At 39.3% G+C, this 24227-nt stretch overlaps 1 protein-coding gene and 1 long non-coding RNA gene across 5 annotated transcripts; one reads left to right on the forward strand and one right to left on the reverse strand.

The window, feature by feature from the left end:
* Nucleotides 1-6039: 6039 nt before the first annotated feature.
* LOC105356364 lies at nt 6040-10490 on the forward strand. Of its 4 annotated transcripts, none has more exons than XR_910535.3 (3): nt 6040-6376; nt 6561-6891; nt 9473-10490. It is a non-coding gene; the product is annotated as an uncharacterized LOC105356364 (long non-coding RNA). The 4 variants fall into 4 exon arrangements; XR_910536.3 differs by having other exon boundaries at nt 6629-6891; XR_910534.2 differs by having other exon boundaries at nt 6040-6348.
* Nucleotides 10491-15158: 4668 nt separating this feature from the next.
* On the reverse strand, nt 15159-22876 carry LOC101161011 (claudin-7-A). The gene is made up of 4 exons (XM_004079650.4): nt 22355-22876; nt 19047-19211; nt 16573-16657; nt 15159-16035 (listed from the first exon to the last, which is right to left on the reverse strand). The coding sequence occupies exons 1-4, from the start codon at nt 22575-22577 to the stop codon at nt 15867-15869; spliced, it is 642 nt and encodes a 213-aa protein (XP_004079698.2). The 5' UTR covers nt 22578-22876; the 3' UTR covers nt 15159-15866.
* Between the last annotated feature and the right edge of the window lie 1351 nt (nt 22877-24227).

The raw sequence follows: 24227 nt of genomic DNA on the forward strand, positions 1-24227 counted from the left end.
GATGGAAGCTAATGAGAGAAGCCTTAAATGATGACTTTTGTTTGCTTATGACAAGACAGTCAGAAGTTGTCACTGTAAAAAAGATAAGGCTCCTTTTAGGATCAGAAAAATTTAATTAAAGCAGTTTTAAACTTTATACACGAGAGCTTTAGCTCCAGTGTCGGCATTCTTTGAATTACTGTAACTCTGTAAACGTTTAACTTAATTCCAATCAGCTTGGCGCTGATATGCAACACTTTGCAGAAGTGAAGTCTTTGTCCAATCAACCCAGCCGATTTTTCTGACACAGAGCACAATGGCTTTGCAATTGTAACGTAGAGTAAAACTAATGGAAACCAACGTAAATGAAAGTGTTGCAACTTTAACATAAAGTATCGTAAAGTTCACTAATGTAAACTAATACGAAGTAAAGCGTTGCAACCATAAGGTCAAGTGATGTAAAGTAACAAAGTGTTTCAATTGTAACGTAAATTAATGTAAAGTAAACAAAATGCAACTATAGCATAAAGAAACGTAAATTATACTAATATAAACTAACCTAAAAGGTCTCAAACATTAAACGTGGTACAATCCACCGGATGGAAAGTGAGACACTTTCTGATTAAGAGGAACAAATAACAACTACATTACCCCAGGTACTAAATCTGCAGCCGTGTCTTCTGGAAGATGGTGCTGGAAACTCTGGGTCACACTGCGTCGGCCGTGGTGCAGCGGTAGGGCGGTCGACCCATGATCGTAAAGTTGCAGGTTCGATTCCCGCCTTGCACGCCTATGAGTCGATGTGTCCTTGGCAAGACACTGAACCCAAACTTGCCTCTGGTGGTAGGTTGCCGCCAGTATTCAGCAGCGTAGCCGCCATCAGTGTGTGAATGTGTGTGTGACTGGGTGAATGGGTCTGTGACTGTAAAGCACTTTGGGCCTTGAAGAAGGTAGAAAAGCGCTATATAAGAATACGCCATTTACCATTAATGTCATGTTAACTAACCTAATGTAAAGTGTTGTACCAGTTACATAGAATAATTTCAACTAATTTAAACTAACATAAAGCTCTGTAACCCTAGCTTAAAGTTAAGCAAACCGATGTAAACCAACCCTATTGGAAAACTATAAAAACTAACATTAGGCTGGCAATTGTAACAAAAACTTAAACAAATGTAAACTACCGTACAGCACTGCAACTCTAACATAACATAAAATAGACTAACGTAAACAAGTGTAAAGTAACCCCAAAATAACATAAACTAACAGTAGGGTTGCAACTGTAATGTAAAGTAAACAAATATATACTAATATACTACAATGTAGCGACTTTAACATAATGTGAAGTAAACCAATGTAAACAACATGAAGAAAATCATTGCAACCTAAACGTAGTGTAAAGTAATGTTTAGTTTGCAACCGCAAGATAAAATCATGTAAACTAGGGTAAAGTGCTGCAGGTTAATGTACTGTAAACTAATATAAACCAATATAAAGTAAAAATGTATGTTAATAAATTGTAATGGAGGAAAAATCACTTTTTTCGCCTCAAAATTCTCACTGGGATTCAAATGGCGTGTCTTGTTTTGCTGTCGGTGGCTACCGCCCCGGTGTTAAAGGGTTCAGTGACTGTCCACAAGCAGATAAAGAAAAACAACCCAACATGTTTTTGTGATATTTTGTGACCTAAAAACCCTTGTAGGTAGCAAAATTACAATTGTTTTATTCAAGAATCATGTCTTGTAAGCCAAAAAAATTGTTTCTGAGAACTAGATAGGAATTTAGCAAAAACATATATTTCTGCCAGAAATGGGAACTATTTTGTGTGCTGATACCGAGAATTTAATTTTTTTAAGTAGATGAAGGCCATTTAATCTTAAAAGACCCATGAAGAATTGGTGTTGGGAGCACATGACTGTTTTTAGATCACTTAACAGCATATTTGATACTGTGTTAAACTTAAACCTCCAGCTTTCCCTTTTAATCACTGACTAACGGGTTAACCAGTAAAGTGAAAGGAGTTAGGAATTAGTGACCTCTTAACCTGTATGACTTGTAGCTTCAAATCAAGGCTAAAGTCGTTTCCCTCTGTTTGGCAGTAAACAAAACTGACTTATAAGTTAATGTTTTGGAGCTCTTTCTTAGAGCGAGTCTTTGTTTTGTCAGCAAAAACACCAGATAAGAAAAAAAGGTTGGTGCCATGCTTACAGAAACTAAGAACCAGTTTAGCATCTTATCCTTTCATCTTGACAAAAGCAGGCAAAAAAAAAAAAAAAAGGAAATTTTCCATCACTGCTAAAGTCTGTATAATGTTTAGACAAAGCCCGGAGCTGTTTTGGAAAACTACACACCTAGAAAACCGTTTACTATTATGCACTTTACAGAGCAAGTGGAGGTTTGTGCGCCAGTGCATTCATCGGTCTGATGAAACGTTTACATTTAAACACGTGGTGTTTACTGTTTACGGTGTACACAACCTGAGAAATTTAGGCTTAAATTGTTTCTGTAAAATATCAAGGGAATTTATTTTACTAACATTTGTTTGATAAAGCTACAAACGGGGATAAAAATCCATCCATCCATTTTCTTAACCCACTGTGTCCCCTTCGGGGTCACGGGGCTGCCAGAGCCTAACCCGGTTACTGCTGGGCGAAGGTGGGGCACACCCTGGACGGGTCCCCAGTCCATCGTAGGGCAACGGGAAAAACAGAAATTAAAATCTAAAAAGTGTCATGATTAGGGGTCTTTTTTGACTTATTTTTTTCCTGTTTTATTTCTGTCATGATTAGAGTTCTGCTTCCTATTTTGTGTTGAAGGTGTCCTGGTTGTTTTTGTTTTTGAGTTTTACTTTCCTGGTCCCAATCTGATCGTTTTCACCTGTGTCTCGTCAGTCCTTTCTGTATTGATGTCTTGTCTCTACCTTCCTCTGTGCTGGTCCATACCGTCTTCTTCCCGGTTTGCCTGTTTACCCCAACAGTTGATTTGGGCAGTGGTCCCCAACCCCTGGGGTGCAAAGTGGTACCAGTCCATGGGACAGTTTGTACCAGGGTGCAGTGAAAAAAAAAAAAAACGAGACCTGCTAAACTCTCCTTTTTATTTCAAATCTGATTCTGACTGAAGTTTTATTTTGAAAAACTGCTGGACTCTCCCCACCACATCCGATTATTTCTCGACGCATCAAGTCGACCGCTAGATTGAAACTTCCAAGCTAACCAAGAAAACAAATGTATTTGGAAAATTTCTTCCTGCAAAATGACTTCAAAAGGAAACACATGAAGAGTTTTTGACTTAAAACTAAAAGAAAGCTGTGCTTAACAAGCATAAACCAGGAGTTTTTACCCCAAAGACGGATTTCTCGCGACTGTTGTTTGTACACACCATCATATTATGCATAATATTCAGCAACCACCTGTCGAACAATACTAGGATGCTGCTAATCAAGTTGATCATACAGTGATTCATGATTATGATTATATTTAGAAAATACTAGTTTTTGAGACCGCTTTTGTTTTTTGTATGTATCTATTCCACCTTAAAGTCAGATGAGACAGAAGTTGACATGCAGAAATTTTTAGCTTCCACTTTGAAATTTATGGGTTAAGGGAAAGTCTGTGGTTCTGTCTGAATTCCTTCACTGGTCACTATATAGTGCACTATGTAGTGTTGTCCAAATCTACAATTCCAAAATCGAGTGCCCTAGAAATTTCCCAGAAGTCTCTGTGAAAAAACTGCGCATCGATGCTCACTAGATCGGGGAATGTACACAGCAATGAAAATGTATTTAAATGTATTTTTAAAATAAAATATTGTTTTCATCTTCAAAACATGATTGTCGCAAAACAGTCAAATCAATGAGATTTTAACTTCGTGAAATCGATGACGCCATATTCGCCATATTAGTGAGCATGGTGTCCGAATTGCTTTTAAAATCCAGGGCACTAGATAGTCCTGCACTATGTACAGCGGTGGACAAAATTGTTGGTACCCCTTAGTTAAAGAAAGAAAGTCCACAATGCTTACTAAAAATGACTTGAAACGTTCAAAAGTAACAAAAAATTAAATTTTTTGAAAATTAAACAATCAAAATCAGCCATGACTTTTGAGTTGTTGATTAATAGAATTATAAAAAAATACAAAACAAATGAAATAGGGTTGGACAAAAATGATGGTACCCGTAACTTAATATTTTGTTGCACAACCTTTTGAGGCAATCACTGCAATGAAACGGTTTCTGTATTTGTCAATGAGCCTTCTGCACCTGTCCACAGGTATTTTGGCCCACTCCTCATGAGCAAACTGCTCCAGTTGTCTCAGTTTTGACGGGTGTCTTCTCCAAATGCCATGTTTCAGCTCCTTCCACAGATGTTCAATGGGATTCAGATTTGGGCTCATAGAAGGCCACTTCAGAACAGTCCAACGCTTTTCTCTTAGCCATTCTTGGGGGTTTTGGCTGTGTGTTTTGGATCCTTGTCCTGTTGGAAGACCCATGACCTGCGACTGAGACCAAGCTTTCTGAAACTAGGCAGCACATTTCTATCCAGAATGCCTTGATAATCTGGAGATTTCATTTTACCTTACACAACTTCAAGACATCCTGTGCCAGAAGCAGCAAAGCAGCCCCAAAACAGAACTGAGCCTCCTCCATGTCTCACAGTAGGGACAGTGTTCTTTTGGTTGAATGCTTCATTTTTGAGTCTATGAACATAGAGCTGATGTGCCTTACCAAAAAGCTCCAGTTTTGTCTCCTCTGTCCAAAGGACATTTTCCCAGAAGCTTTGTGGCTTGTCAACATGCATTTTTGCAAATTCCAGTCTGGCTTTTTCATGATTTCCTTTCAACAGTGGTGTCCTCCTTGGTCGTCTCCCATGAAGTCCACTCTGGCTCAAACAACGAGGAATGGTGCGATCTGACACTGATGTAACTTGATCTAGGAGTTCACCTTTAATGTCTTTGAAGGTTGTTCTGGGCTCTTTGGATACAGTTTTAACTATCAGTCTCCTCAATTTGTCATCAATTTTCCTCTTCCGGCCACGTCCAGGGAGGTTGGCTACTGTCCCGTGGGTCTTAAACTTCTGAATAATATGTGCCACTGTTGTCACAGGAACTTCAAGCCACTTAGAGATGGTTTTATAGCCTTTACCTTTACGATGTTTGTCTATAACTTTGTTTCTAATGTCCTGGGACAATTCTCTTCTTTGCTTTCTGTTGTCGATGTTCAGTGTGGTACACACCTTTTCACCAAACAGCAACATGACTATTTGACTCCCTTTAAATAGGCAGACTGACTGATTATGGGTTTGAAAACAGCTGTGATGTCAATTAAAGGACATACCTGAGTTAATCATAACCCCCTGGGTAATTAGTTCTCAGTCTTTATTTATTTTTTAAATAATTCGGTTAATCAACAACTCAAAAGTAATGGCTGATTTTGATTATTTAATTTTCATTAAATTTTAATCTATTGTTACTTTTGAACGTTTCAAGTCATTTCAGTTAGCATTGTAGACTTTCTTTCTTTAACTGAGGATTACCAACAGTTTTGTCCACCACTGTAGTGTTTTAGTTGTTAGGGGTTATGGTGGGAATTCGGACAAAGCTAAAATCACATTTTAATGGTTCGTATACAAAGTTTACAGATACAATTTTACCGTGGATGAAGATAAAAGTTACACTCAAAAGTTGAGGAAAACCTGAGGCAAAAAAAAAAAAATTGGACATAGCCTTTGACAGAAAAAAACAAGTATTTATTAATGGGGTACAACTAAATATTGGTGTTTTTTTTGTTCAAGAATAAACTTTATTTTAAACGAATAGGTTAATCTTTAGTAAAAGGGCTTTTAAATGTACAACAGAAAAGTTGCTCTCTAAAAAATGGTCGTGGTTTCCGTAATGTCAGTCTTCTCTATTTTTGACTGGAGATGAGTCAACTAACAACCGGCAGTTAAGGAGAATCTCACAATGAGTACGTTGTTTTCCCTCCTGTTCTTAAGCTAATGATTAAACGCACGTGACCTTTCCTGCTAAGTGACAGTTCCTTTAGCCCGTCTGTGATTGGCGGGTACTCCTGTCAGTCTTCCGGATGGAGGAGGGGCGAGTCTCCTCTAAACATCCTCTGGTTCATCGAAGTGTCATCACTGTCACTTGGAGCCGCCACGCAGTGACGTGAACTTCTTCGCGCGACACCGGGAAATCCCCAAGAGCCGAGAGAGAAAAAAAAAGAGCGAGCGGAGGTCTCTTTAAATCGGGACTTCCTCTGTGTGCTGACAGAGGAAGACAGTGAGTCCAGATAAACAACAACACGGAGAAGCTGCTTACACCGGGTTCGGCGGTCTACTTCTTTTTTTTTTTTACGGCCTTGGAAAACAAGAGGTGAGCGCGTGCGAATCCACATTCAACGGTTGGTCTATTTTCAAAGCTTAAGGGGGGTTAAACGTGGGGTTTTTACCGAGTGGTGGCGTGTAACGGATACGCCGTTCGTGTTGGCAGCCAAAAGCGTCATTTGTTTGTGTCGTAAGAGCGATTTAGACTATTTCTTCTATAGAAAATTCGAGTAGTTTTTAACTGACGTGTTCACTTGACAGACCGCGTGGACTTCTCCCCTGACGCCCCCCTCCTTCCTCCCCATTTCACTCCGTTTCCATACATTCAGTTGCGGAAGTGAGAAGACCCCCCCAACACAAGGGACAAAACGCGGCCTTTGGCGACACCAAGCGGCCATCTGGGAGAACGACATGTACGGAGCTTCAGGAATCCCAGAGCTCATCCCGCCCAGCGTGCCCCCCCGTCAGCCCGGCCCGGCGGGGCAGTTCAACCCCGGACACCCGCAGGTGAACGGCCACGATGGGGGCGCTAACCCTCAGCGACTGGGGCAGAGGGCGCCCAAACTGGGGCAGATCGGCCGGTCCAAGAAAGGTAAGCATCGGATGTTGTCCCACAGGACAAATACAGTCTTTTTCCAACTGCATTTTGTCACCTGCTCCTGATTCAAATACTCAGAAATGCAAGTATAGACTTAATTTTCTTTAAGAAGCTCTGCATCATCAGAAGAATCCCACAAGAACACGTTAGAAACTACGACGGAGTATTAGGGCCACCAAAAAAAAAAAAATTAGAGCCACCAAAAAAAAAAAAAGTAAAATTACGAGATTTTATCTCGTAAATTTAGGAGATAAAAACTCGTAAATTTACGACTTTTTATCTCATACATTTACGACTTAAAATCTCATAAATTTACGAGAAAAAAGTCGTAGATTAAGGAAAAAACACCGAAGTTGTCCGTTTATCGGAACCTAGCTTGAAGATGAAGTATGTGGAGCCTTTTGTGAAGCTTCATTTCCGGATTATTATAGGTTTAAAACAAAGAGATTCTGAACCTTTTGGCGACTCAAAATCAGATTATTTTCCGTGTAGCAGTCTTTCCGGGGTTCAGTGTCAGTAAAGCGGAGTTTAATATGTAAAATAAGGAGCTCAGAGACACGTTTGGGTGTAGACAATCGCTGCAGCCTTTATTCTCCTTTTCATTCACATTTTCTGAAGTTCATTTGTCTCATTACGTCATGAACCTGTCATCCCAACACCAATGCGGAAGTAAACAGTGTTACAAACGCCCCCTCCTGCAGATGAAATGTCCCGTTTCAGCATAAAACAATAAAGAGGAATGAAAATAGTGTTTTATATTAGCTTTGGAACGTTGAAAATGCCAAAAAAGTGCTCCTCCTTTTGTGTGACGGAAGCGTCACACAGACGTAGAGTCTTGTCTTTGGTGAAGAAAGGATTCAAGCGAACAGCTGCAGGGACACCGACGACGGCTTCATCGGGCTGCAGAGATCCTGCAAACCAACCATCAATAAATAAAACTTTAATGAATTGTAAATCAAACAAATGACCTTCCAGACATTTGGAACGTTATCAATAAACATTCAGCTCACCTGTTCAACAAAGTTTAGTCGGTCTGCTCTGCTGCTGCACGGCGTTCACCTGCTTCTCTGCATGCTAACTTCCACTGTAATCTCCTAAAATTACGACTTTTTTTCTCCTAAATTTACGAGTTTTTATCTCCTAAATTTACGAGTTTTTATCTCCTAAATTTACGAGATAAAATCTCGTAATTTTACTTTTTTTTTTTTTTGGTGGCTCTAATTTTTTTTTTTTTTTGGTGGCCCTAATACTCCGTCGTAAGAAACCCCCCAAAAAACAAAATTTTTATCAAAAAGTGGGTTTTTGTCTTTCTCCTTTAGTTTTTCGAGACTAAAAATTTTGGTAGAAAACGTGTTGCGTTTGATGTAAACTCTAGAAAGCTAGTCCACCCATGGATATGAGATGTGATTGATTGACTCATTTCAATAAGGTGAGATTTCCAAGATTTTTTGTGTTACAGAAAAATGTGCATATATTTAGTCCTCTGGTTAGATGCTGTTTTGTGTCCTTGGACTGTAGGTGAATAAAGCCCAGAGCCTAGATGCTGGTGGAGGTCAGAGGTCATGCCAAAGCAACACTGCAGGTTGAGAAAGGGTGGAGGAGTGCTTCAAAAACAGCATTTCATGAATGTAAAAGAGAAAATATGATTGGGATTGGCTGAGAAGAAAAGACTGGCTACTTAGCTTTTATTTCAAAGCATTGATTGTAAACGTTGACTGTATATGAGAACTGGAGTGAGTGTGTGTGTCACCTGCAGTCTGAGTGAACATTTTTATGGCAACCACTTCCATCAATCAAGAGTAAGGTTGTTGGAAGGCCACACCCCTACCACTTGGAAAATGGTTACATGAAATCTGTCTAACATCGGACGTGAGACCACATACTTTTATAGAGGGATCTGATTGGTCCATTTATAACTTTAATAACTTGCACTAAAGAAAAAAAAAGATTTAAAAATTGTGAATTAGTAAAAATTAATCATAAAATGGGTATTAGACTAAGAATAGTTATACTGACCAAAATAATGATGAGTAACAGCTGTTTATGTCTCTGTTAGAACTCAATGGGATTTTGGCTTCTTGGAGCCACTTCCTGTTTGGAACAGGAGGGGGTCACTCAGTCCATTTCTCCTATTCAGTCAATTGTTGTACAAGTTATTGACGTGATAAACTAGCCAATCAAAAGCCTACTGCCTCCAACATTTCAAAATGTTTGATTGACAGATATTGTGTAGCCCGCTTTCAAGTGGTAGGGGTGTGTCCTTCCAACAAGCTCACTCCTGTTTGGCGAGAGTGGTTGCCGTAGAAACGCTGACTCAGACCAAATATGCCCAATCCCTGCTCACTGATGACGTCTGGCTCCAACATGGCGGTGTCTGTATCATAAAAATATGGCGACTGCATTGACGTTTCTACGGGTCAGTGAATTCCAATGCAGAGAAAAGCAGCCTTGTGTTGTTTTGCATATCGATACAAAGCAGTCAAGAACTTGTGATAGTTCGCAGAGCTTGTGGTACTCTGTTGTCGCTGACGACAGCTTCAGTGTTTAAAGGGTTAAAGTTCTTTTGTCTTCTCAGTGGACCTGGGGGATGAAGACCTGGACGACATCATGAACAACAACGGCCAGTGCGCAGTATTGCTGTCCCCCATCTCCTAGACTCCGACAGGAAGTGCCAGTAGGAGCCAGACACTCCACCCTTCCGTCAGCACTCTTGACCTCGGTCCTGTCCAGAGTCCCGCAGGAGCTCTCAAGCAGCCTGCTGACTGTACATAATTCACCTTCACTCGGACTGTGAGTGAGGTTTCCCTCGTTTTTTACCCCAGTAGACCCGCTACAGCCTGTTTTCATGGACGAACTGAACAAGGGCTACTGAGCCGGAGCTGCACTCATCTGAAGGTCGGAGCTGTGGGGTCGTCTGCTTGATGCGGACGTACTTATTTGTAGAGGAACTCTTCACACAAATCAATCTTTCTGCAATGATCCTGCTGGTGGGTTCGCAGCTAAATCTACTGCTATTATTTTTTGCTAGAAATGCACTTGGTGTATTTTTCTGACTTGGTTCTGAGCGCATGCTGCATGCTGGTTTGGTGTAGTCTGTCCCTGCAGGACAATCCTTTGCTTAAAAAAACACAAAGCTGGTGTCTTGCTTTTAAAGGGCTACAGTTTTTTTTTTTTTGGTGGACTCTGCAGAATCACTAATTTTCTCTCTCTCTCAGAGTTCATATTTGAAAATGTCCCAAACCACAAGTTTATGGAGCTTTCTGAGAAAACTCTCCAATGCCAAATGAAGGTCGATGCTTTATAATTTATACAGATGGTTGCACAAATGTTGGTATTTATTTCTAAAGCACTGAAGTACTTTGGTCGGAATCGGACGGATTGAAGGACCGTTGGGTTGGCGTGGCCATCAACCAGCAGTACCTGACGAGCCACGCCCGCCATTGGGCTTTGAAGGTGGCACGTCGTCCGTACTGCGTTTCGTGTCTTGCAGCTGTTTCTCGCTCGATCGGCCGTGTGACTCGTGGTTGCCTTTCTGCATGGAACTGGTGCCGTTTTCAGCGCGTCTCTCTGGAAATAAAACCTTTGGATCTCGCTGGAGTCTCTGTGTCTTTTTAGTAAACTCTGACAGAACTCAAAACCTTCTCAGCAAAGCAGGAAGTCGGTGTTTTTATAGCTAGGCTACAAAGTCGATGTCACAGACGTCCCCCAATAAAATAACTACTGAAAAAAATACACAAGTAATTTGATTTAATGTGGAATAATATAAAAAAATGTTGAATTAACTAAAAAGAGAATTTTCTCTTGTCTTCAAAAATAATAGTAGTTTTATTAATTTGAAACCCAAGATTGCTGCACAAAAAATAAGGACAGAGTTTAAAAGCAACAGGAAAAAAATATATATTTTAAGAGAGACCGGTGCATTTAAGTGTAAGGAGAGTATGTTATTTAGAAAAGGTGTTATAATTTAGCTATTAATGTTAGGGAGGTAACCAATGTTTCAGAGGTATGAAGGAAGGGAGTTCCAGAGCCGCCCCGTGGTGACGAGACGAGTGGTGGAACCAGCCGACTAGAGGGAGGAGGAGGAAAAATATTTGTATACTATTCCGTGTGTGATTGGGAGCCAAAGGAGCTACTGTTGCAGAAATGTTGATTTTTTTTTTTCTATATCAGGTAAACACAGCAAAGCTTTTATTTCGACAGTCCCCCTTCTATCAATGTCAAAATAAAAGCTTACTTAATATGGAAACGAAGCAAAGCTTTCACTTTGAAATCCCTTCTTCTGGAAATGTTAAAAAAAAAAAAAAAAAAAGCTTTGTTGAGTTAACCTCATATGGAAACGCAAAATAACTTATTTTGACATTTCCACTTCTGGCAATGCCAAAATAAAAGCTATGTTGTGTTCAGCTAATATAGAGACGCAACAAAGCTTTTATTTTGGCATTCCCTCTTCAGACAATTTCAAAATAAAAGCTTTGCGTTCAAATATCTGGTAAGCGGAAATAAGCTTTTATTTTGAAATTGCCAGAAGAGGGAATGTATTTTATTTTGAAAGTAAGTTAACTTATCGTCAAAAAGTTGCATTTTAAAACGAAAACTGCAGGGTAAAAGTACACTTCAGGCGCAGAGCAAACAACTAATAAACCGTTTAGGACTTTAACACCAGTTGAAAGTGGTAAAAAATATTATCTGTGTCGTTGGTTCATCAGTGAAGACTCAGCTTCATTCATCTGCCTGCTGCAAAGTGATTTGAGACAATAAAGAAAACTTTTATTCTTTATAGTATTTGGCTCCTCTGTTTATGTAAAATCATTCAAAGCACACAACCTTACTTATTTTTTAGAATTTCTATTACTATTTAAAAAAATAGTGACTGTCAAAAAACAAAATAAACCGTTTCATGGCTTCTGCAGTTTGGCCACCAGGTGTCACTATTTCTTTCTAAATCATCCGTCCGCTCACAGACAAGAGTTCAGATTGGGTTTTTTTTCAGGTCTGTCTGCAGATGCAGTAACAGTTCATGTTATTGTGAAGTATTTTTGTTGATCAGTGCTCTCATTTCTTCCTGCACACACAATTTGTTGTTGTTCATCTTTCCTTCAGACAAAAAAGAGGGACGGTGCTGTGATTAATACAAAAAAGGATGCATTCTCCAGACATTCCTCCTTCACCACTTAAAACATTTAGTTGTTCTTTGAGAAAAAAATGCAGCTATTTGTACTTTTTCTTGTGTACAGTGATCCCTTGATTATCGCGGGGGTTACGTTCCAAATAGAACCCGTGATAAGCAAAACCCGTGAAGTAGAAACCTTTATTTTTTTTACAATTATTATACAATGAAATACACTATTATACATTGAAAAGAAAGAACAAACCATTTAACAGGCTAAATCAATTGTTTTTTTAACAAATAAAAGTACTTTAGAAACGTTTTTTCAACAAATAACTTCTGTAGTGTGCTGTCAAATAATAATTTCAATCATCGATAAGAACAGAAGGCTTTAAATTGCAGAGATTAGCCCGGCCCACCGCGACCCGAGTGGATTAAACGGAAGAAAATTTAAAATGATTATGAAAAAAATAAAAAAGTACAGTGGGACAGATAGTGACTCCGGTCTTCTTTTTCACTGCTCTTCATACTGAGCCGCTGCATCCTCTGCAGCGTTTTTTCCTTTTGAAGCCCGCGGTGCAGCTGCAGGTGTGTTTGTTCGGGAGAAGAACATAGTGATAGGCAGTTGTTGTCGCTCTTTTTTCTTCTTTGCTATAAGATCCTTATACACCGACATGCCCCCATCGATTATGTTGGAGAACTGTAATGAACGGCTCATCAAAGGGTCCCATTCTTGAGCTACTCGCTGAGTGACTTTTTAGCCAATCAGAATGCGGAACACAATGCAGGATGCAAATCCGTGAAGTAGCGAAACCGTGAAAAGTAAACCGTGATATAGCAAGGGATCACTGTACATTGAAGCACATTTGTTCATAACAGTCCTGTAAAGTTCTACTCTGAATAAAGTTTTGAACATCACTTACTCCATGTCTGTTACTGAAACTGAAAAGGTACATACATTTTTGTTTTATCCTTGAACACTTGATTTATAAAAGTTAACAGGAAAAGGGGAACCAAAGAGTCCAGCCCTTGACTTCCAGATTGAAGCAGGTCGAAAAATCATCGGAGCTGCTTTTCACCATGTCGCCTCTAGGTGGTACATTAAACATGATTAAAGGCTCAACTTCATAGCAGAAACAGTGACACTTAAGAAATGTAACCCTTGTGCTATCATAGGCACTTTAATATTGGGAGTTGGGTCATCTAGACCCACTAGACAGTGCTCTGAACCTTTTGTCTTCAATGATTTGTGATCTTCACTGGTGTCCATGGATTACATGAAATCTCTCCACCTTTATCCACCTTTGTCATGGTAGGGAGAACACGTCAATGTAAGGGTGGGGTCATCTAAGATAGCACAAGGCTTAAATAATATTTTTTATGTGAGCTAACAACTTGTTTGAAATATTGACAATCAAGAAAACAAGATGGTAGAAAAACAAAGCAAAACTCCATATTCAACATTTACCATTTTTTTAGTATGTTAACAGCTTTTGACTCAAGGTGGCGGCCTTGACAAAGGTCATTGGTTGTGTCTAAAGAAAATTTTTTCTCCTTTATATTTGTGTGGGATAAAAATCTGCGATCTTTATTGTTGCTAAGACCTTCATTTAGCTGGGTTGCCATGGCAACAGACAATAAAGGGTTCCAATCTTTTGCATACCATTGGTTAAAAACCATTACTTACGATAGAATAGAATTCTTTACTAGTCTATTTATCAGGAAGGCAGGTTATTTGATTGACATGTGACAAGGTCAGCATTGCTGGGTCGGTTCCAACAACACAAGGTGTTACTTGACCCGCCCATGTTTTGAAGGGTCTGAGTTTGAAAACATGGTGACAGCAGGCTTCAAGTAACCCTTGTGCTATCCTAGGTGACCCCACCTTTACATTGACGTGTTCTCCCTACCATGACAAAGGTGGATAAAGGTGGAAAGATTTCATGTAATCCATGGACACCAGTGAAGATCACAAATCATTGAAGAAAAAAGGTTCAGCGCACTGTCTAGTGGGTCTAGATGACCCAACTCCCAATGTTAAAGTGCCTAGGATAGCACAAGGGTTACCATTGGGAGTTGGGTCATCTAGACCCACTAGACAGGTCTCTGAACCTGTTTACTTCAAGGATTTGTGATCTTCACTGGTGTCCATGGATTACATGAAATCTTTCCACCATTATCCACCTTTGTCATGGTAGGGAGAACACGTCAATGTAAGGGTGGGGTCATCTAAGATGGCACAAGGGATAAACCAATGAAACATACCCAGGAAGGTCCTCGGTCATCTCGGTCATGTTTTCACAGGATTCTGTTCTCTGGACTTCAACGTTTTGACCCAGAAGACGTTTCATTGGTCTTTGGAGAACATTTTCATTTCTAGAACAAAACGCTTTTCTAGATCTTCTAGATCAGTGTTTTCCAGCCCAGTTCTCCGTCTTTTTTTTTTTTTTACCCTACCCTGCTAAGACAAACCCTCCTTTGAGGATTGCCATAATCAGGCTTCGGCGGTGCTTGATGATGATCTGAATCAGGGGTGCTGGATAGTTTTCCCCAAGGGACCAGAGCTGGGAAACACCATTCTAGATCAACCTTAAAAGTCTTACTACCAATGGAGACCACTGAAGTAAGGGAACCGACAGCATCACCTGTACGTCATAAGTGATTCCAACTTCCAATGGCCTTACAGATACTTCATCAATAGGGGTTTAGGGACTCATTTCAACACCGATTCAATTGATATAATGATTTGTGGTTGCCCATCCGATTCATAGTCGATATTGGTTCATTTTGAACGATCTGAAATAGATCAAGGACATCTTTAGCCAAAAATGTCTGCCTCAGACAGGTCAAACTGCTTGGATCGTAAGAATAGAAATCAATTAGTCGATTAATTGATCAATTGTTGCACCCAATTCACGAAACACCTACCACCTGCATGACAATCACACGTTCCATTTTCATAACGAATGAACCTCAAGGGCTGCAAGACACATCTGTGCTCCTCTAAAGATCGATGACTGTCCAACCCAAAGACTCGCATCAGGTCAACCCCCATAGGGGTGCATGTGACTCAGGCTTTCTGCCCAGTTATGTAATCCCGTGTGAACAAGTGGTCGGTCCATCTCCTACTAACGTCTATGGCGAAAACCAACAGTTAACACTGTGTCAGTACCTTTTTATTACACATGTTCTATGTCACAGGTTAAAAATACACTTTGATACACTTCCTATAGATCCACAAACGTTTGCAAATGTCTCAGCTTAACAGCAGTATGACTATGAAACACCCTAAAAGCTGCTGCCAGATGGTACAGATGTGGGGCGGAAAACCCTCAACGAAATTAATAGAGGCCCCGTCATCTGGTAGTGACCGATGGTGACCAAATATTTCCTGTGTGAGCTGGGTTTGTAACAGCCTGGTGTGAAGACACGCAGCCCCATCTGTGAAAACTCACACTTTGCTTTTCTATTTCAGTCTCAACACTTCACATAAAACTCTGTTTCGTTGTTCCGTCGCTCTGGGCTGCAGCCGACTAAAATTGATTATCTTCAATTACATGGTAAATGCTAATAAACGTAGCTCTCTTGCATGGGGTCGCCACTGTTGGCTTCAATCCACTGTTCTGGCTACAAACCAACAGGCCACGCCCCAAGTATATGAAGCCGTGAGATTCAATTATAATGTATTTGAGCCAGACGGTGGAGATCTTTCATGAAACAAACAAACATGCCTTGAAAGAAAAAGGTAGTCCAGTTTTGGGGTTTCCTCTTGGCAAGTCTTCCCAGAAGTCTTCACTCTGATGCTGCGACGACAGGGGAACTCCTTCTTCAGCTTCTTTTAAAGTCCCGACCAGCAGGGGCATCACACATACTCCTTGGTGCTGGCCGCAGCCCCAGAGCGGGAACTGCCTATCGGTGGGTACTTGGAGACCTGCTTCTTAGTAGGGCAGGATGCCGCCAACATAGCCCCGCCCAGGACGTCCAGGAGGGAGCCGCCCCATGCGATGAAGATAGCAGCTCCAAACTCAAACCTAAATGCAAAGGAAAAAGACATTAATAAAAAATATGTCAGTATGAAAATTTTAGTATAACCTGTTTAAATCTCTTCGTTTGGGTGTTTTTAGTGTATTTTATTTGGTAGAAGTATTTACTGCATTGCAAGTCTTAGTTACACGCATTTGTACGGGAGTTGACCCGACGGTTTTTGGGTTGTCCGGAGCTGTGGACGGTTTTAAGTTTCAGTCCTTGTAAAGTTTCCCCTTTTGTACTTTGTAGGTTTTATCACTTTTTTTGTTCTTAGTATTTCCTCACTTTTACTTTTACGGGTAATTGTATTCTGTATGACAGTCTTTTATCTTTCATTATCTTTTATGTATGGTTGTGGTGTTTAGATCTGGACCTTGAGTCTTTAAATAAATATCTATTGTTTAACAGACTTGAGACTTGACTTGTTTTAACCATTAGACTTCAGACTTGACTTGGACCTTCAAAATAGACGTGTGAGCATCTCTGATAAACCGGAGGATTACAGAGTGACCAAAAGCGGCGGCTGTGTTTTCGGGACTTACTTGGTGTTGACGGGAGTGTAAGGATTATAGAAAGCTCTGATGATATTGTGAGCAAACCAGGAGCACGCCACAATGGCACACAGTCCTGCACATGAAGAAGAAGGCAACAGAAACATCAGTCAGCCCGTTACATCAAAAGCTAAAGGACTCACTTTCAGCTCTTTCTTAAGCAACACAATCAACTTTTTGTGTGTGGTTGTCCTCAGAGAGGACCTTTGACCTCTACTGTTATAATCTGGGCTGTGAAGACTGAACTCATTCAGCCGGATCATAGAGGTGGAAACCTTCTAAGTTTTGAAGGACTGGAAGGAGATCCAAGAAATAGAAATGCTTAGTTTCAACACAGAAGCTTTCATTCTTCTCCATCTTCAGTGTGCTCAGATGATTTTCTCCATTATTTTATGGCTTTTGATTTCACATATAAGATTTTTATGAATGTGATGAAATTGGGAACTTTTCTATTACTGTTTCTCACCTCAAAGCTACAATATTTTTAAAAGTGCACATCGAAAATTTGTTCAGAATGAGAAGCTAGCAGGAGATGCAGGGTTTTATGTTTATCCGCTAACACTGGCGATGTCACTGGCTAAACCTAAATAACCCTCAACCTTTGACCTACCGCAAGTCTTTAACCATCTATGCGATCAACATGAATCAGCTGATTCTGACATGGAGAAAAGCAGCTATTGTAAAGTTACGGTAGTTTAAAGAGACGGTTATTTAGACACTTTACTGACGTAACTAATGTAATAATGTAGGACACATTACTGACGTAACGTAAACCAACGTAACTAACGTAATAGTATGTGACACTTTACCAACATAAACTGTATTAAAGTATTAGTATATGACTCTTTACTAACTTAGACTGTACTAACATAATAGTATGTGACACTGTCCTGACGTAATGTATACTGACGTAACTAATGAAATAGTATGTGATCCTTTGATTACGTAATGCATACTGACATATACTAACGTAATAGTATGTGACACTTTACTGACGTGATGTATACTGACATAACTAATGTAATAATGTATGACACATTACTGACGTAACGTAAACTAACGTAACTCACGTACTAGTATGTGAAACTTTGATTATGTAACGTATACTAACGTAACCAACGTAATAGTATGTGACACTTTAGCAACATAAACTGTATTAAAATAGTAGTATATGACTCTTTACTAACTTTGATTACGTAAAGTATACTAACGTAATTAATGTAACTGTATGTGACACTTTACTGACGTGATGTATACTGACGTAACTAATGAAATATCTATCTGTATATCGTGCTTATAGTATTAATATCTGTAAATTATGTCCATAATATTTACCTGTATAGTTATTGTACATACTATAGACCTTTATTCTGTACTTACTGCTTATTGCACTTCTGGTTAGATGCTAACTGCATTTCGTTGCCTTGTACCTAAATGTGCAGTGACAATAAAGTTGAATCTAATCTAATCTAATCTAAAATAGTATGACACTTTGATTACGTAACATATACAATGTAACTAACGTAATAGTATGTGACACTATACTTACGTATCGCATATTGACTTATACTAACTTAATAGTATGTTTCACTTTACTGACGTGATGTGTAATGACGTAACTAATGTAAGGTTGTATGACACATTACTGACGTAACGTAAACTAACGTAACTAACGTAATAGGATGTGACACTTTACTAATGTAACGTATACTGATGTAAAGACATGTAACACTTTTCATTAGTAAAGCAAATGCAACACTAAGTCAAAGTGATGCATTAAGACGCTTTTCTCCACTTCAGAATTTGTTGAATTTATGTCAATTGCGTAGAAGGTTGAAGAGCTACGGTAGTTAAAAGAACGTCAAAACTGGGGCTAAAGCTCTGGTGTTGAAGGGTTAATAATCAAGTAAACAAAAAATGTAAAAAATCTTCAAACGAAACCTTTTATACTGATATTTTTTCTTAAAAATGTGTTCTACTATTAGCATACTTGCTATACAAAGTGTAGGATTTTTGCACTGGAGAAAAAAAGGAAACCACAGAAGAAGAAAATGTAACTCAACAAGAAGATTCAGAGACTATGTAAAGTTAACCATGAGATATTACAGAAATAGAACACGTCACAGAAAGCAAAGTGATGCAAAGATGAATCTCTGACGATGCTTCAGAAAAAACAGCGCCATCTGGTTGCCAGATAAAGTCACTAAAACTTGCTTCACAGTTTGAACCTTGAGCCCGTGAGCTGAAAAAAGTTCTGAAAAGACTGTAACTATTATGATTTGTTTATATTCTGTTCATTTCTACAAAAAAATGGTTTAGGATCCCCTCAAAAGCAGAACAATAAACTAACTTGTTTAAAGGATTTAGACATTTGTCGCAGCATTGATTCTTAAGTAAAAGTAAAAAGTAAGTAGAAAGTAAAAAAAAAAAAGAAAAAAGATAAAAAGATGCCTTGGCTTCCTGACCTCCTACTAGCAGGATGATTCCTCCTGTCATGGCAACCCGGGACTTGCGCAGCTTATCGCTTCCTCCACAGGTGGTGCACTTCATTCCCATGCAGGCCACGCCCAGACCTGCGATGGAGACGATGATGCCGACTATCATCAAGGCTCGGGTGGCCTGCAGTGCACCTGAGGTTGTCAGAGGGAGGAAAACAAGCAATACTGAAGTAGATACGGCAAGAGAACGTTTTTTTTTTTGTCTTTTCCACGAAGCAGAACAGAAGGGCCTTTGTGTCCTTTACTGTAAAAACAGCAAACGTTTCTGTAAACTTCATCAAACCTCTTGGCTTTCCTTAAACTTTGTAAAGTTTAAGGAAAACTCCTCCTGGAACAGAAACCCTGGAGACACCCAAGAACGCAGACACACAAAAGATCTTCCGCACACTTCATTCACTGTATGTGGAGGCCCACTCCAACTTCCCCATCTTCATCGGTCAGAGGCCCCCCCCTCCTCACCCCATCAACCTATCACGGGGTGAGGCCCCTCTCCCCCTCCCACGGCTCCCTTGTCCACCTAGAACCAGCCTGTGCCAGTTCAGACCATCTCTGCCCGGCCCAAACAAACAAACCCGTCCAGCAGGGATCCATAGACGTAGAGAGAGACGCAGAGGATATAAAACAGAAACAATACGGGGAATTGTGCAGACAAAGGAGCACGAGGATGTACAGTCCTCAGTCCTCCTCTTTGCTTTTCCACCAGCTTCAGGTGTTTGTCACTAAGAATCCATAAATGTAGGCATGAACACCTTAAAATGTCTGTTAAAAACAGATGTTTTGGGGACTTTTGAAGCCAACAATTGCTTTGGATTAATTGTACTTTGACCAATAAACCAATTCACCAAAAAAGCAAACACAAATGTGAAGTCAAGCCTTCCCTATAATCATTCTTTCTGAGCTTCTTGAAATATTCTTGTAGTTGTTTTTTTGGGCCTAGATGATTCAGTTATCCCCTTTAAGGTATTGGTGCATTTCTTTGTATGTTTTCTTTTTGGGATGGGTGAGTGGGGAAGTGTGGAGTGGAGGTCAAACATCCAGACAATCAAAAGGTTGAGTGAAGGTGGACTTCTGTAAGTGTTTTTTAAAGTTTACTTTTTTGTCCAGGGAGCAGTGGATGCAGTTTATTATTCATGGGAAGAAACGTGGTCGAGATTTTGTTAGTTTGCTCTCAAAATCTTTCCTGCCTAAAAATAAATAAATAAATTAAGATAATCATTAAAAAACAAACAAACTTGAAAACAAGGTTTCATTTGAGTTTTTTTTTTGTTTGTAAAGATGGGCATTTAAAAATCATTTCATAGCGAAGCTTTAGCTCCAGAGTTTACTTTCTTTTGACTAGCGTAACTCTTCAATTGTTTACGCAATAAACTAAAATTCTGAAAAAAAGCACTGATATGCAACACTACAATAGAGAAGGGTTTACGCAACATAAATCAGCTGATTCTGTCGCTGAGAGAAATACCTTAGGTTGGTTATATGTAGCATGTCGGTGTAAAGTTGATGAGAAAAGCCGCTTTTCTCCATTTCAGAATCCATTGGAATTACATTGATCGATCAATGTAAATCTAAGAGTTACAGTAGGTCAAAGAGCGTGTTATTTAGGCGTTTATAGCTTAAATATGGGAATCAATGGGAATTTAAAAACAGCTACGTCAGAACTGGTTGGTTTACAACGGTAGAAAAATTACGATAAGTAAAGAATGTCAAGACCAGAGCAAAAGCTAAAGCTTCTCTGATGAACCAATCAGAAAAGGAGCCCTTGTCTGCGAGACGGAGCATCCTGTCAAATATCTTGTTAGTGGCCGATTTGAAAAAATGCAATGCATCATGGTAGATGTAGTTTAAGAATAAATACAAGGTAAACTAGCGTTTTAAATATAGATAGCTTGAAGTTGTGGAGGGGGGGAGTAAAGAGGGTCTTAAGGTCGTGTCGCACAGCCACTATGTACATTTTGCAAATTTTATACGGATTGAAATTGGTCATGTTTGAATATATGTGGAAAAAGTCAAAAAGGTTGTGGTCTTTGCGTGAAATTTTCAGAAATAAGAAATTAACCACTTTAAAACCACAGAAGACGTACGAATAAACAACGCAAAGAACACGTTAATCAATGTAGAACCGTTGCATGTTTATATGCAATTCATTAGTAATCTGTGCATCTGTTATTTTATCGTGATAGGTGCGCCGTATACGCTGATGTACTTGGAACGGTTGTGGAAAGCCACAAATTTGTGTAAGGATCTCGCAAAAATCATGCACAATTGCGTAAGATTTATGTAATTATTGCGTATAAATTACGTAAAATCCGCGTAAACTGCTTAATTCTCAATAGACCAAAAATTCTGAACAGCTCAAAACCGAATTCACATAAAGACAAATGACAAATCGTTCAAATGCAGTGCATTGTGGCCTATATTTGCCAATGGAGAGAGCATTGAACTACTTTTTTACAGACTTGTGGGAAATTTTCCAATTACTGGATTTTGGAATTGCAAATTTGGGACGTGGGAGTGGTGAAGGAATTCGAAAACCACCTTAAAGTCCTATTTTTCCAGCCCTGTGGGTCGCATTTCTAGTCAGCGAATAGCAGGAATTTGCATGATTCTCTCAATTTAATTCTGGATTAAAGTTGCTTCCTTTGAAAATTTTAAGTCCAAAAAGATTCAAATATAGTAAAATATCCCTACTTTCATTTTTATTGATTTATTTTTATTAAAATCTGTATTTTACCAGGACACTTCTTGCAGAATTTTTTTTTTGTGACCTCACAACAAAACAAACATAAAAACATGAAAAACAAGCAAATTTAAAAACAGCTCAAGAATGAATTGTAATGGAATATTTTCAAAGACTTTTACTTTCTGTGCCTAGAAACATAAAAGCAAAGTTAAATTGATGTTTAAATAAAAACCATAGCATTAAATAATGTGATTTAAACTCAAATAGTTTGAAGGTGACATTTTTCTGCCCTTTTGGACATTTTTGTTTTTTCTAATTTCTGGTTTCTCTTAATTTTAAAACACTTTCTCCTATTTTTACAGACCCAACAAGTGTACACATGAAAATAAATATTCTTATATTATTCCCACAAGCTAAAATGATCTTTTCCTCCTCTTTTGCAACATTCTTGAATCATCTGAAGTGGATTTTTTTTTGAGGGGGTTAAAAATCTGGCAGATTTGCGCACATTTTTGCACAAAAGTGCAAACCTGTGGAGCAGAGAGGAAGCAGAAAGGATGCGTCCTGCTGAACTGCGAGTTTGCGGCAGACTCACTGTCCAGCTGCAGGATGGAGTCGTAGATTTTGCACTGCACCTGCCCGGTGCTCTGGAAAGCGCAGGACATCCACAGCCCCTGGTACATGGCCACTGCGGTGATGATGTTGTCCCCGATGTACGCTGACATCTTCCACTGCGGCAGGATGGTGCCGACGATCAGCCCCACGATGCCAAGCAGGGACAGGAAGAAGCCCAGCAGCTGGATGCCCGAGTTGGCCATTTTTTCCCCAAAAAGCGCACGTCTGCAAAAATTTATTAATAAATAAAAATAAAATCAAAGTGCAATTCAGACGGCTTTTGTGCGCAACGAAGCGCTGGAGGGGTCACGCCGGAGGATGGACACCCGAGAAATGTGGAATGGTGTGAAGTGGGTGTGAAATGATCGCGCGCGCTGCTGGGAAACGCTCCCTCTGGTCTAAGGAAGCAACAGGCTGTCTTTATATGGCAAGCAAAAGAAGTCAGAAATCGCCAGGTGAAGTGGAGTAAAGAACAGCGTTTTTACGCACGTTTTAAAAAGTAGTAATTTGTGATTTGTAAAAAAAAAAAAAATAATGCTCTGATTTGGTGTGTCAGACATGGGCGTGAAAGAGTCTGCAATATTGAAATAGACAGCACTTGTCTGACATTGCTTAGTGGTTAAAGCTGCTGCGATGTAGAATTTCGGGAGCTCGATTCCAGGCCATACACAGCGGATTCTTTGTGTTGGTTGTTTTTTTCTTTTGCTGACTTTTAGTGACAGTATAATATTTGATTGTAGTTAGTGTTTCTTGTTTTTGAACTTCTTTTTTTTGGTTTACATGCATGTGTATAGAAACAAATGATTCCTGTTTAGAAATTGTTAAAAATCCACAGACGAACAAATGTTTCGTGATGATCTGATGTCTACGTCCAGAACCGTGTCCTAGGTTGTCCATGTTAACGAACAAATAAAACCATTTTTCTATCACTCACAGGTGGTATAGTGGAATTACACAGCTTTAGTAGTGATTCTCCAGGGTTCAATTCCCATAGCCTCAGTTTTTTCTTTATAAATACATTCCATTAGTCATAAAAATTGATTTTTTAAACCCTTGTATCTTAGATGACACCACTACTATTGTTGAAACACATTTAAACCCATTAATTTATAGGCCTGAAATTTGAAAGTAAGTTCCTGCAATTCTGTTAGGACCTTATTTGTACATACAGTTGACTACTGTACTCGATGTAAATAGTATATGTTGTCTAATCTATCATTTGTTTTGATCTTGTTTAGGTCAGGTTTTTTTCTCTCCACACTTTCTATCCATGATTGGAACCACTTTTGATCTGCACCATTGAGCAATGGTGCATGGTGAGCTGCCCACGAACCGTCAATGAGAACGTAATCAACAAACCTATGACAAAAATGAATCTTGACAAAGACGCCATACCCAAAGAAAAAAGGAACTTTGAAAACCAAAGACTGAAAAATATCCTTGTGGACTTCTGGACACTCCATTCTCCACTGTCTCAACTTATTGTTTTCTTTGTGTTTTAATACAGTCAATTGACTACTTTATTCCTGTGCTGCGTTTTCTATCCACACAATCTGGGCTCTGTGAGTCGAACAAATCATCATCTTTAGGTCAGAGTAAGCTAAGCAAGTGTTACATAGACATTGAAAAATTTGTTCATCTATAGAGTTTTCACAATCTTTGAACAGGAATCAACTGTTTCTGTTGTGACAGCATGTTTGGTTGGTCATGTGATGCTTGCAAAAAGATTTTTGTTAGCAACAAAGAGCCTGATCATCAGTAAAACCAATATTTGTAACAAAAGAACAAAAAGAGGAAGAAAAAAAACGCTAACTATTACATTACTGTCGCTACACGTCATCTGCTGTGAATGC

This window comes from Oryzias latipes, chromosome 18 (genome assembly GCF_002234675.1).
Source record: "Oryzias latipes chromosome 18, ASM223467v1".
NCBI classification, from domain to species: domain Eukaryota; kingdom Metazoa; phylum Chordata; class Actinopteri; order Beloniformes; family Adrianichthyidae; genus Oryzias; species Oryzias latipes.